The sequence below is a fragment of the Hydractinia symbiolongicarpus genome, chromosome 8, assembly GCF_029227915.1.
Source record: "Hydractinia symbiolongicarpus strain clone_291-10 chromosome 8, HSymV2.1, whole genome shotgun sequence".
NCBI lineage: Eukaryota > Metazoa > Cnidaria > Hydrozoa > Anthoathecata > Hydractiniidae > Hydractinia > Hydractinia symbiolongicarpus.
In genome coordinates, this window is record NC_079882.1 from 27,294,152 (window position 1) to 27,307,469 (window position 13,318).

At 33.5% G+C, this 13,318-nt stretch overlaps 2 protein-coding genes across 7 annotated transcripts; one reads left to right on the forward strand and one right to left on the reverse strand.

Annotated features, from left to right (window-relative positions):
• Positions 1–71: 71 nt before the first annotated feature.
• Positions 72–2,936, reverse strand: LOC130655979 (uncharacterized). The gene is made up of 4 exons (XM_057458807.1): positions 2,190–2,936; positions 1,811–2,108; positions 1,130–1,252; positions 72–992 (listed from the first exon to the last, which is right to left on the reverse strand). The coding sequence occupies exons 1-4, from the start codon at positions 2,484–2,486 to the stop codon at positions 154–156; spliced, it is 1,557 nt and encodes a 518-aa protein (XP_057314790.1). The 5' UTR covers positions 2,487–2,936; the 3' UTR covers positions 72–153.
• Positions 2,937–5,373: 2,437 nt separating this feature from the next.
• LOC130655984 (syntaxin-1A-like) lies at positions 5,374–12,801 on the forward strand. 6 transcript variants are annotated; one of them, XM_057458815.1, is made up of 13 exons: positions 5,375–5,661; positions 5,741–5,803; positions 5,964–6,024; positions 6,740–6,818; positions 6,910–7,008; positions 8,371–8,470; positions 9,084–9,158; positions 9,404–9,471; positions 10,118–10,226; positions 10,516–10,589; positions 10,710–10,793; positions 10,929–10,976; positions 11,410–12,800. In XM_057458815.1, exons 4-13 carry the CDS (start codon positions 6,771–6,773, stop codon positions 11,569–11,571), a joined length of 867 nt encoding a protein of 288 aa, XP_057314798.1. In that variant the 5' UTR covers positions 5,375–5,661; positions 5,741–5,803; positions 5,964–6,024; positions 6,740–6,770; the 3' UTR covers positions 11,572–12,800. The 6 variants fall into 6 exon arrangements, with proteins under 6 accessions (XP_057314801.1, XP_057314800.1, XP_057314798.1 ...); XM_057458814.1 differs by having other exon boundaries at positions 5,968–6,024; XM_057458818.1 differs by lacking the exon at positions 5,964–6,024 and having other exon boundaries at positions 5,374–5,661; positions 11,410–12,801.
• Positions 12,802–13,318: the final 517 nt, after the last annotated feature.

Consider the following 13,318-nt stretch of genomic DNA (forward strand, 5'->3'; position numbering starts at 1 on the left):
CCAACAAAAAATAACCTGGGAACAAAAAAACTACACAACGTAAAGTACGAAAATATATGAGTGACCAAAGAAAGAGAAATTAAGTGAAACAATTTTTATTTACTTTTAAATAAAAGTTACAATAACAACGTTGATTATTTACAAGGTTTTTTGTTACATTAGTGACTTCATTTGTGCTCTTAAAAGTTTGATTTCATTTAATAACAATGCGTCACAGTCTGCCAATGATTTGTCAATAAACGCTGCCATAAACCAAGCATTCTTTCCTATATCACATTTGCAATAAGGCCAACATAACAGCATTAATGTAATATGGTGACTCTCTGTAATGAAATCAGAGTTTTTGATGTTATGATTACATGAAATCACTTTTCTTTGCCTAACATGGTCGCAACTGGAAGAAAAGTCGTGTGATGTTTTCCGACTCCGTACTTGACTGTCTTTTTTTATAACTACGTCATTTTGATTGACAGCTTCTTCGATGTCAATCAAGGTTTGTTCATTGTTTGCATGTTTACAGTATTTTTTATTCGTACACGAGTTTGCTCGCCTACACAGATTTTCTCGCACACAGTTATTATTCTTACTGTTATGAACCCATTCGTCCACGCTAACAAAGATTTCGGTGAATTGAAGAAACAATAACAGCTGACGAATCTTGTTTGCTTTATTTGTTGGTAATTTATCTAAACAACATACTTTTTCTTTCGTCGAAAACAGGGATTCTTCTTCAAAGAAAGCTGCCAGACTTTCTTCAATAGTGTCCAGGACTCTTTTAATCATGCTATCCAGCCTCGTATGGAAGTCACCAGTGTGATGGTCATGTGATACTTCACACTTCAAAAATGTGTTCCACGTTTTTAAGAAAAAACTCATGGGGGTATTTTCGTTGGTTCGAGTTGCTAGCGCGACACGAAAGGTGTTCGAGACTGTGAATAGTAGCAGTGGTATCTCCTCCGCTTTTTTCATCACCACATACCCCCTGGGCAAACCTATAGCAGCAAAAATATTTTATGATAATTTTATGATACACAAAACTGGATCTACACTGTTAACATTTTTCAACGTTTAGAATTTTCAAGTCAAGCCGCACAAAAGGAAATATACATGTTTAAGAAGAATACATTACCTGTTGATAAATCTAAGGCTTTCATTGACTCCCACATCAAACTCACTTTTATCCAGTGTGGAGGATACTTAAAGCGAGCTACATCAAATATCAATAACATGTCTTCTTCTGCATGGTAAGCGCCTAAAACATTTGTGGATAGAAAATAAATCTGCTAAAGCTTAATTTACACTAGAGGTAATATTTGTTTTATCGATGGTATAGGAATAAATAAACAAGACTAGTATGGATAAAATTATCGTAAAACTTTCAGAAACAGTCAATTTTATTGTAAACATGCAACAAAACGCATAAAACAATTTACGAAAAGTTTTCGTTACAGGAAATGCAAACGAACATATCTGCCATTATTGTTTTTCTTTGTGTTGTAAACAAAACATTGCAGGAGACAAATCTTTAAAAAACATGGTAATGTTTTTTAGGCTTATACCATATTGATTTAGGTGTGATTAAAAGCAAGGTGGACATAGTGAGTGAATTTTTAGAATCAATATTAAGCTATGTTTCTCTTAACTGTGAGTAAGTGAGTGAGGTGTTTTTTTTTAATCTGTAAGATAGTTAATTAAATAAATGATTCTTTCCTTTCTTGATTTATCATATGGCTATTAAAAGTGCAACAGTTTGTTCGCAGATGTGTTGTTAAACAACGAAACAAAAAAATAAACAAAAAACTATTCGTACCGATAGGTGAAAAGTGTCCATCCCCAGTTTGACCAAGGATCTCCCTTGAGTAGGAGCATGTTAAAACTTTCTCATCTCCTGCACACACCTCCTTAATTATTTTTCTAAACTCATTAATTGATACACCTACATCGTTCATTCTACCCACATTGAGCGCTAGATTGTTACAGGTAGCTAGAGTGATGTACTGTTCCATTGTAATACCTTCCTGTTGAGCAGTATCCAGTGACAGACAACAATTAAGCATGGCTTCATCATACCACCTCCAAACACCTTTCCATAGCCGTTTTGGATCAACCTACAAGGTATTGTAAGCTTTAAATAATGATCAAGACAAAGATGATTAAAAAGTGAATTAAAGTTAACAGGATATAGCTACCTCCAACGCATTGAGAACCATCACAAGTGTTGCCAGACCACAGTAAGCGGGTTCGGCCTGGGTACGAAACTGCTCTGCAAGGCGGAAATAAATATTAGCATTTCCAGACAGCAACGATTCTTGAAAAAGTTTCTTTCCCTTCACACTGTTTAAAGCTATACACGTGTCTGGCAATGTGCGTTTGTAAAATACTGTTTCTTCTGCGTTTTCACCGTCTTCATCTTCATCCGCATTCTCTTTTTCTTCATTATCCTCTTCGCAGCGTTCTTTTTTATTTGGCGGGTTGGGAAAATCCATGTCGTAAAAACTTGTTTTTCACACTATCGCTGGGTCCGCACCATAAAGTTTTGTGTTATGTGGCGCAGAATTACTACACAGAGTTATCCCATTCAATATTTCTGTTGATAAAATCAACATTTTCTAAGTTGGTTTTATTCAAAATAATGTTTGTTATTTTTAAATTGTAGTTAATATTCATTTTCCGGTGAAGCTTAATTAAAAAACATTCTATTCAGATAAGTTCTGACCACCTTGCCTCCGCAACCTCCTTTCCATGATCCCTTGCATATTTTACATTGAGGCGAAAAGGCGTAATGTAATGCAATGTAAAAAAAGCAAGGGATCCTTGGAACGAGGCTGTCGGCTTTTGCCCTGTATGTTTCGTGCCATTAATCATGTTCTCAAATTATGTGTAACTTACTATGCAAATTTCAAAACCGGTTCAAACTGGCCTTAACTAGTTTGCTCTACAATTTTATATCCTTTAAATTGTCTTTGTTTAAATAATGAACAAGAAGCTCGCTACCTAAACATTTGATGACAACCTGCTAATTCGTTGTGTTATCGTGCCAAACATTCAAAGATGTTTGATGCATGAAGCTCTGAAGATAAAGCACACAAGTGACACTATATCTTACAACAAACGCAAACAAAACGAAACGTGTCATAATAAACTCACATTTTAAAAGAAATTGCTAACAAAAAATATAGCCTATCATTCATGGTTGAAAGTCTTGCGTTTGAAACGTTTATGGTCTTAAACGGCATTTAGTTGACAATAAATCAAAATTTTGATGTGACCATCATGTTCAGCATACCTTTTTTATTAACTGTGCCAATTTTTGTCAAAAATTAATTAGTTTTAATTTTTGGACCAATTTTAGCCTAAAATGACATTTGGTATGATAAAAAATCAAAATTATGATGTCACCTTTATATGTTCAGCATACTTTATTTGTTAACTGTGCCAAATTTTGTCGAAAACAAATACCAATTTTGACCTGAAACGTCATTTAGATGACTTCCAAGTACTTACAGAGTTTAGGTACGAAGTTTAAATCTGTGACGTTGCAATTGACCATTTGGGACAGGGTTAGTTAGTTAGTCAGTTTTACCAATACTATCCTCTCAGAGGAACGTGAAATCCCAGGGTCGATTTTTTCTCAAAAAATGCTCCGAAAAAACGACGGTTTTAAAGAATTTCCTACGCCTTCGGGCGCGGAAATTCAAACAGCAAGAGAGAATTAGAAAAGTGTCGCGCACTCCTCCTGGGATCCTTTACAACCTACATTAGTCCAAACAAATGCGGGGTTCTCCCTACATTGCGACCGTCAACAGGGCATTATTTTGCTTATTTGATCATCCACAATATTAAAGAAGAGAAAACAAAAACCCTATGAAAAGATTGATTGATGTGACAAAACATTCACCGTCCATCTATTATACGTGGAAAATTTCATTGGAATGAGGCGACGAGAAAGGCATTCTTAGTGAAACAACAACGAGCAATGTAATAAATGGAAAAATACTAACGGTATTAAAAACATTATTCATCGCCAAAAATCTTTGCAACTTTTTAATGAATTCATTTTGATTTAGAAGTAATTCACACATGCTTTTTCTTCTGTTCTACCTAAAAAAAAGACACACGACACTTATATATTATTATCACTAAAATACAAAAACTAAACTTCTGCCGGGCGATACAAAAGTCTTTCAAAAGCTCTTTCATGCTTATTTCTATGCAAAACTAAAAAGAAAGTTCTTTTGAACTTTCGTTATAAAATTTTTATTACTCAGATTATTCAAATTGGAAAAAAAATTGGCTGGAATTAAGGTTGGTTACAAATTTTTTGCGATAAAGGTTTAGCGAATTTTCAAAATTCAATCTTCAATTTATTTAATCAAGAAGCTTAGCTATATAAACTTTTTAAGCACGTGATAAGAGAATGAAATCATAAAACATGAACAGACTAAAACTTTAAGCTCGTTACACATGGCAAGTGTTATTTTGTATCGTTATAAGTTCTAGAGATTTTATTAACGTAAAAACCATACTCTCTTTTTAAGAAAATCTTCTTCGTGTTGTGCTACCTCTAAATGCCGGTGTTGATTGTTAATACAATTATGGATTAGTCTAAGTTGTAGTGCAATTGTAGGTATATGCTGGTAAGTTAAACGCGTAAAAAGATTGTGGACAAGGTTGATTTACACTAGAGTCACGAAGTTGATTGACAACAAAATTTTGTATTAGTCAAGATTCAGTGCAGCTTTGGCTATATAACATTAAATAGAAATTGTTGGAAGACTGTGAATGAGGTTGTTTTATGCTAGAATTGTGCAAGCAATGCAAGTACAGTTAGTAAATAGCCTAAAGAAACTGTTGACAAAGTTCATTGACATTACAGATGTGGATAAATCCAAGTTCAGTGTAACTGCAGCTTTATATCAGTAATAAAAAAAGTGTTGGTAGACTGCACGAAGTTAATTTGCATTATGATTGTGGAATTTCGGCTTATATACATTAGCATTTACTATTTATCATGTAAACATAACTGAAATAATAAATGGAATAGTTAAAATGAAGTGTAGATGTACCTATATGCCAAAAAGTCAAAAGCGTCTGTGAACGGGGTTGATTTACACTACACCTATATCTACATTTGATGCGTAACGATAGCTAACTAAAAAACGTAAAGAGACCATTGGACATCCTTTTCCCCAGGTTCTCGTAGCCCCTGAGCTGTTATTACGGAGCGAGAGGAAAAAATTCCCTGGGAACAAAGTTGATTCAAACCAAAATTGTGTATTAGCCAAAAAAGCCCGCAAATGTAGGTATATATCTGTAAATAAAACGCGTAGCACTATAGCGTAGTGTATCTGTAGCTATATTCTCTAATTAGCGATTTAGCCATTAAATTTAATTATACGAATAATACAATGTTTGAATTGACTTTTTTTTTGCACGTCCGCATCAGTTGAAACTTATAGTTACGCCACATTGAGGAATGCACATATTTTGAATTAAAAGATATTTTTTAACAGGCTACCATTTTTTTAATACACTCACAATTAGATTTTATAATAACAGTTGTTCAAACATCGAGTCTGAGTAAGCCTCAAAAAAATATTAAACCAATCAGTTATAAAAAGACAAAGTGGATGGCCGAGTCAAATGTTCTTTCATACTAAAGTATACAACAAATGTTGATTATTTATTTATGTAATTATATGAAGTTTCTAATGATCCAGGGTTTCAAATATAATTCTAGGAGATTACTTTATTGAGTACAAGAAGAACGAAAAGCTTCGAAGTGAGAAACTTTGAAATAAACGTAAGTACGAAGTTTGTTTAAATATATGTCACAGCATATCACAATAAAGTGATTTGCGTTGGTTTTTTACTTAACTTTTACTTAGCGCAAAGAAAAAAACAGTAAAGATGACATAAATTATAGTATATATTTTTTTCTCGTCATTTTCTTTGTTTTTAAGATAGCCACCGTCAATGCTTCCTTCGTAAATATTCAAACCTCTTAGAAAATATCAACTTCAGGTGGGTTTTCTTTTTCTGATAGTTAAGGGATTGTAAGACGAGTAATATTTTTTTTAACTCGTTTTTAATAAATTATTTTGTAAAAAGCTTTCTGAAAATTTAGTGTTCGAATTATTCAAAATGACCTTCTGCTCAGGTGCAGCACATTTCGTACATTACCTAACCAAATTACAGGAAACCATTTATCTCGAAATATATTTTGTCTAATGGAAAAGAACATTTGCTGACAAAGTTCAACACCATTTTAGTGAGCCTCACCGGCTTAAACAGCAACGCCAGCTTTAACAAAAATTTTGTAGAAATATTTTATAGCTGAAGCATGAAAAATCCTGAGTAATTAGAACTTGCACTCAGCCAGTAAAAGTTTACTTTCCCAAGCGTGTTATGTTCTCACATCTGACATTCCCGTTCAAATGTCCCAAACTAATTAAGAACGTTTGTTTAATTAAGGAACCATTATGTGATTAATTATTAGCAACAACCAGGGACCGTCCAATCATAATCTCACCGCAACTCTTTAATTTGTTTGTAGTAAAATATTACTAACAGTAAAAAAAGGTAACAGCTTTCTAAAAACGGCAACGTTTTCTTCATAAATTTGAAAACATTGTGGCGAGTTTGCGTGCAAAAGTTACTCCTGTGTGTATTTACGTATTTGCTTTTATAATTAATGTTCTAATGTAAATTTTTTTATAAAAGAGAGTTTTTTCTTTAGAAAATTCCGGTTGCATGAAAGAAACGATAAAATGGTTGTCAGAGATCGATTAAAGGAATTTCAAGCAGCATACGAACAAGTAAAAAATATTTCACAAATCGCAAAGTTCTATTCGTTGCCAGGCAACTGCATTTATATGGAAAATTAATAATGGCTGCGTACATTTTTAGAGCAATGGGGAAGATGAGGATATTGATTATATCATGGAAATGGAGAGTGCGATTGAAAAAAAGAAACTGAAACCAAGAACTGAAGATTTTTTATTTAAGGTAAATCAAGCGCTGCCCAACTACTATTATTGCACTGTTTATATCCCCTGAGCAATGACATTAAGAGTGCCTCTATTAATTAAACTTTTAAAGAACTGTTTACATGAGAGGACGTGACGTTTTTATCGGGACCCCGATGTAATCATCAATAATTACACTAAAACCTGACTCCGCTTGAGTTAAGAGGAATCCCGGCTCAGGCCTTTCATAAAAACACACTGTCCCGAGACAAACGAGAAGTATTTGGCATATTTCAACGAAAAGAGAAAACACCCCATTAAATTTTTTTCTTTATAAAGGTGAGACAAAATCATCCGTCCCATCAACCTTTCCGTCCCGCTTGTCATGTAAACAGCCCTTTAATGTCAATGATGTTTTTAATTTTAGCAATTATAACTTTTTAGGTTCTTAAGCCATCCAATGATGTATAACATCATACAAGACGTCACATTTAGAATCCTATTTGCGTTTCAGGACCCACAGAGAGAATGGCCACAGAACAGTTGAACCTTGAATGATAAAATTATTATCACAATTTTTAAGTTAAATCCAGGTTGACTTCCTTAGATTGAGAAGATATGCAAAATAGCGGGAGGTTTTCAGTAGCAATTCGATAGAAAAAATTGTCATGCCAACTTATCGTTGTGTAATTTTTGGATGGCTTTTAAAATACAAGATTTTTGAAATGAATTCATCATTAGGAAGCACAAACTACAACTAACCAACCTCGTCCCCAGAACTCTTTTACGCTTATGATATTCTGACGGGACGGCTCCCAAGGATATCATAGGCGTAGAAGCGCCCTGGGAACAAGGTTGCAGATCTACCTTGACAAATGTGTATGAAATATTACAATATTGCATGAAAACAAGGATGTTGCTGGCGAGTAATGCGCATAATAAACATTACAAGTTTTACAAAAATTACGCGTTACTCAACCCAATGAATTCAAAAAAATATTTTTAGCTTCCCTTTTAAAGTATTTGTCGGAACAGATAAAACTCGCTAACTCTCTAACTCGATAATCGAGTTATCTTTATTTGCTGACGTTCGCTGCTTAAAAAAGAAAAAACAATGCAATAACAGTAAATAATTTGATATACACATTATAATTTAATTTTTAAAGACAAAATTGTAATGTACTGGTTGGTAGTTTATCAATTTCCTAACCTTAAACTTTACATATTTATTTGAATTGAAATTAAAAAGTAAAAAAAAAACAGAGGAAAAAATTTAGTCCACCAAACAGAATTCGAGTAACAATGTAATTATGCCGTAGACGAGTTAAAGACGAGTTATTTTCCAAGTAAAATAGTTCATGTGCCATCAGTGTGTGATGTTCTTACAATATCTTCTTTACAGGCTGATAACGTTAAACAACATATTGAATTGGCGAAAAATCTAATCAAAGAACTTGAAAGAAAACAACATCAAATTTTAGGTGCGATCAACTCTGAAAAAAGTAAGTTCTCATTCAACACTTTCTATCTAACTTCAGGTTCGGCTGAACGAATTGCAATAGTTTTCAATCTGAACTTTTTCTTAGAATGTTATTAATTTTTAGGATTGTTTATCCTAGTGATTCCGATAAGGAAAATTAGTGAAACGCAAGACAAACCTCATCTAATCATATTCCACTACCTCAGCTCTTCTCATTCCTTCTAGCAAACCAATTGTTCCATACCCAAGAGGGTGGATCATACTGGTATCCTTGTATGCTTTACCTAAACCCCGCCGTGCATTGACATAGTTATCGGTCACAGCGCTGACCAATTTTATAGCTAGAGAATATCATTAAGATTCGGTGTGACATTTTAGTAATACACACTTACTGGCCTTACATACAAGATGGTACGTGGTCAGTACATGGCTTGTAGTGGGCTGACAAAGCTACGTTTAAAGTTCGCCGGAGTAGGGGTTAAACCGGAGTAAGGGTTAAACCTGTAATCTTATGTTTACAAATCAAATACTGTACCACTGCACCATTTCTGCTCATAACATCTTGACGTCAAGATAACGTCATCGCTCCAATATTTTTTTCGTTGCTAAACTTTCAGTGTTTTTCATTATTTTAGTTTTAAATGAAGAAAGGGACCAACTGATTGCTACCATCAAAGTAACAACAACATATATACATTCTGATATAAAAAGTAAGCTTGTCATATATATAAACACGTTTTAGATTGCAATCTTTGTGTCTATTTTTAAAATTTGGATATCTTCTTTCCTTTGACGTGTAGCTTTAGAAATAACTATTTTGCCGCCATTTTTGTAATTTGTAAAAACCATCCGCCCGCCTAAAGAGTTCATTTTTCAGGTCCTAAACTAAACATTAAAGTAAATACGATATAAATTTTAAAATATATGAAAAATTAATCTTTTAATTTTTTTGCAGTTCTTGAAAAGACAGCAGAGCAGGATAAATTTGGAGATACAACGGAAGATAGAATAAAAGCTGGCCAGGTAATTTAAATCTTACGAAAATCTCAGTACCAGCAAACTCGTGGATTTTTTCCACCGCCTAAAATTCCTCTTTATTAATATATTATTAGTCTGTCTGTTTGTGCGGGAGAAAAAAAAGTCGTATTGCAGAAACACGAAAGAGGAAAAGCGATATAATTTTATTAATCACTTTGCTGCGACAAAGTCACGTGAAATTTTTTAAGGGGCTAATGACTAGTCTCTATACTAATAATATCCCCTCTGTTGTGCACGAAAAATGGCGTGCTATGGAAAAACGAAATGCGATTATAAAGGACGGGCGAACTCATGGATTTATTCACGAGCTATGCTTTTAGTAATAGCCGTATTCTGTCTGTTTGAAACACATCGTGCTACGGGCACACGAACTAGCGAGTAATTTAAAGACGAGCTACCACATGGAATTTTCCACGGCTTACTGCTAGTCTATACAAAATAACCGTATTTTCTTCATATAAAATGATTGCGCGCAGCTGTACTTAATCACTACGCCCCTGCGCAGTAATCTTGTTACTTCCTGCTAACAAGGGGACAAGAATGACCGATAAACAACTAGTCTCCTAACATTGACCAGGATTACAGTTAGTATTTGAATAGCACATGCATTTCTCTCTTTGTTGATGCTTAGATAAACACCTTGATTCTCTCATTCCAAGAGGTTATGTCAGAATACAATAAACTGCAGATGGATCATCGAGATCAATGCAAAGCAAGAATAAAGAGACAAGTCAATATATGTAAGGGATCTTATCAATTGAGATAAAAAATAATAAAGAATTAAAGTTTTAAGCATTGGAGTAATTGCAAATTGGGTTTAAAATCAAATGCCAAAAAACTGAACAAAACACTTCCAGAAACTCGTTTCTACTTGTTCTCTACTTGTTTTTCTTGTCATGTTAACATCTATTTCGTGTACGTCATTAAAATAAAGAATAAGCACCTGTTTCTTGGTCTCTTTAACCCATATTACTGTCTTTCTGTTTACACTTCGGGTTAGGAAATAGAATGAAATATTCAATATTTTAGGTGGAGGAAACAAAACCGCAGAAGAAATAGAAGAAATGATTGAAAATGGGACTACAAATGTCTTTCATGCGCAGGTACACGCCATCATCCACTTCACACAATCTTTGCTTACCTTTCTGTGCATATTACTTACTATATACTAGTCTGAGTGACATCTTTTGTTGGGTGCATTCTCTCTGTTCTCCATCGTATAGCTTTTGACAGATGCTAGCCGTGACGCTTTAAAAGACGTGGAAGCAAGACATTTAGAAATCCTTAAATTGGAAGAAAGTATAATGGTAAGATATATTTAGCTCAATAAGCGTTATTTCTACTTGTTCAAAAAAACAAATCAACAAAGAGCTCTGCGGTGGAACGTAAGACCTTATGACGTAATCGTCGAAAGAAATATTTGCAATACTTTATAATTTTAGGAATTATTTGAGATATTTCAAGAGGTAGCGTATATGGTTGAATTACAGGTTAGTTCGTTTTAATTTTAACTGTATTATGTCTCATTTGCCCAGCTTTTTAAATCTGAAATTTTATTTCACATTAGGTGTTATGCATTTGTGTCCGCCCTTCTTCAATACTAGCGACAAATTTCTTTGCCACAACTTAAGTCTTTCAAGAACTATTTTTAGCCACTCCCTTTTAGCAACACATGGAAGCAAAAATTATCTAGTATTAAGTTTCTCTTCCGTTTTCAAATCAAATTCTATTTATTCCGAAATACATAAAATATGAACATTTTTCGGTTTTTGTGACATTTTTTCCTTTCTGCATTCGGGAACCGGCGATCTTTCTAATATTGAATACCCTTTAGAACAGCAGCGTTTTCGTCTACTGGGCATGTATTCTAAAATCATCTAATACCTAAAGTAATCCGCTCTACAGAAACTTGTTTTTCTTTAGGGCGATATGATCGATAATATTCAACGAAATGTTGAATCTACGGTGGAAGCAGTTTCAGCTTCAAAAACTCAAATGAAGAAAGCTTATAAATACAAGAGGAGGAAACTGGTGACACTCTGCTGTCCCTGTGTAGCACTTTATAGAAGCTGTACTCTACTGTAACATTTCCTTCACCATGATCTCTTTTTCTCTATTACCGTAATGCTTCGAATAAACGCCCGGGGCTTTTATTAAATTTTTTGACATCTTTGAGGGGCTTCTAATCGAGGGGGGCGTTTAAAAGAGGGGGCGTTTATTAAATTTTTTACACTTCGTCTCTTTTGCAGTTTTTAAGGATACCTATAATATATATCTTCACAACAGAAAATAAAAGATATTCACATGTTTTAGAGAATGAACTTCACAAGCGAAAAGCTAAATTTCCAACCTTAAACCTATGATTTAAAAAAAAGTAAGTAAGTAAGTATACTTTTACTATCGCCTCGAATAAACCTCCCTTGTGAGGGAGGGCGTCTATTCGAGGGGGCGTCTATTCGAGGGGGCGTCTATTCGAGGGGGGCGTTTATTTAAAAAATGACTGAAAAGAAGGGGCGTATATTTGAGGGGGCGTTTAATAGGAGGGGGGCGTTTATTCGAAGCATTACGGTATTTAACTTAAAATATAAAATACACCTTTTTTGTAAAAGCTCTGTTTTTAAGAACGTTAAGGCTAATACTTTGCTAAAAGGTAAAAACATATTATGAATATATATCATGAGAGCAAAATAATGTGAGTCTAGAATTACCAAGAAATAATATTTCCGAGCACTTTCGTTTTTTTTACAACTTTACGTGCATATAATCTATTTTTTTTAATCCTGAAAATATTTACTATCATTGATACGTCATATATTTCCCTAGTTTTCTGAGAGACCTAAAAATGTTAATAAGAATAACCAGAATCAGATGACATTTTGACACTCTCAAAAAACCATTTGAAATTAGGATCTTCCTTTTTTTTATAACTGAAAGTAGCTAGGTAGTGTGTTTACAACATAGAGCTACGCCGTCTCTTATTTTGCTGTTAAATAAATTTAGAAAGATTGATTTTGATATCATATTTTATTTTATTTTGTTATATTATATTTTTTTCATTTATTAAAATTTTTGTAACAAGATGTAAATATGAGGAATTTTTTAACCATTAGTTTTTCTTCTTCTAATCTTTGGACTTCGTGGTAGCGTAAACACGCAACTTCCTTGGCCGTAATTGATGTATCATGGATGCGTTAAATTGATGTATGAAACAATTTTGAAGCAGGATGGTCACATTTCGTGAAATGGCCCCTCCTAAAATATTTTAAATAACCTAATTTGGACCAAAAATTTTAGTGACATGTTTTTTCTATAATGTTCTTTTAAAATTCTGACTAATCCTAACATATAAAATGGTTTTTTACGGTTCCTGTGTTTTATTTTAAATTTTTGCTCTTAAACCAAAAATTGTAAAACCTATGACCACCCTATGAAGTAAGGAAAATATCTTAGCATAAAAGTATAGTTAGCAAAATTGCTGTCCGAAAATTACATCGTCAACAATTAAAATTTGAGATGCTGGAATATCTTAATTGATGAAGCTAAATACCTGAGTCAGCAAAAATTACGTGTCTGACAAGTTTTAGTGCGCATGTGCGTGTCTTAATCTGACATTTCATCGTGCTTTGCGTGTAACAGAATTTAATCGTACCATAAAAAATAAGAAGAAAAAAATTCAAGAATTATCATTAGAACGTAGCAAAATGAAGAATACGGACTCTGTAAAGCTTATGCTTGATCAAAATATAAAGAAAAGCCAGATCAGAGTCAGATAGAAATCATACGTAATAGTGTTTGTCATCTCACTGGTGCAAAGCAGATTTTTTTGATTTGC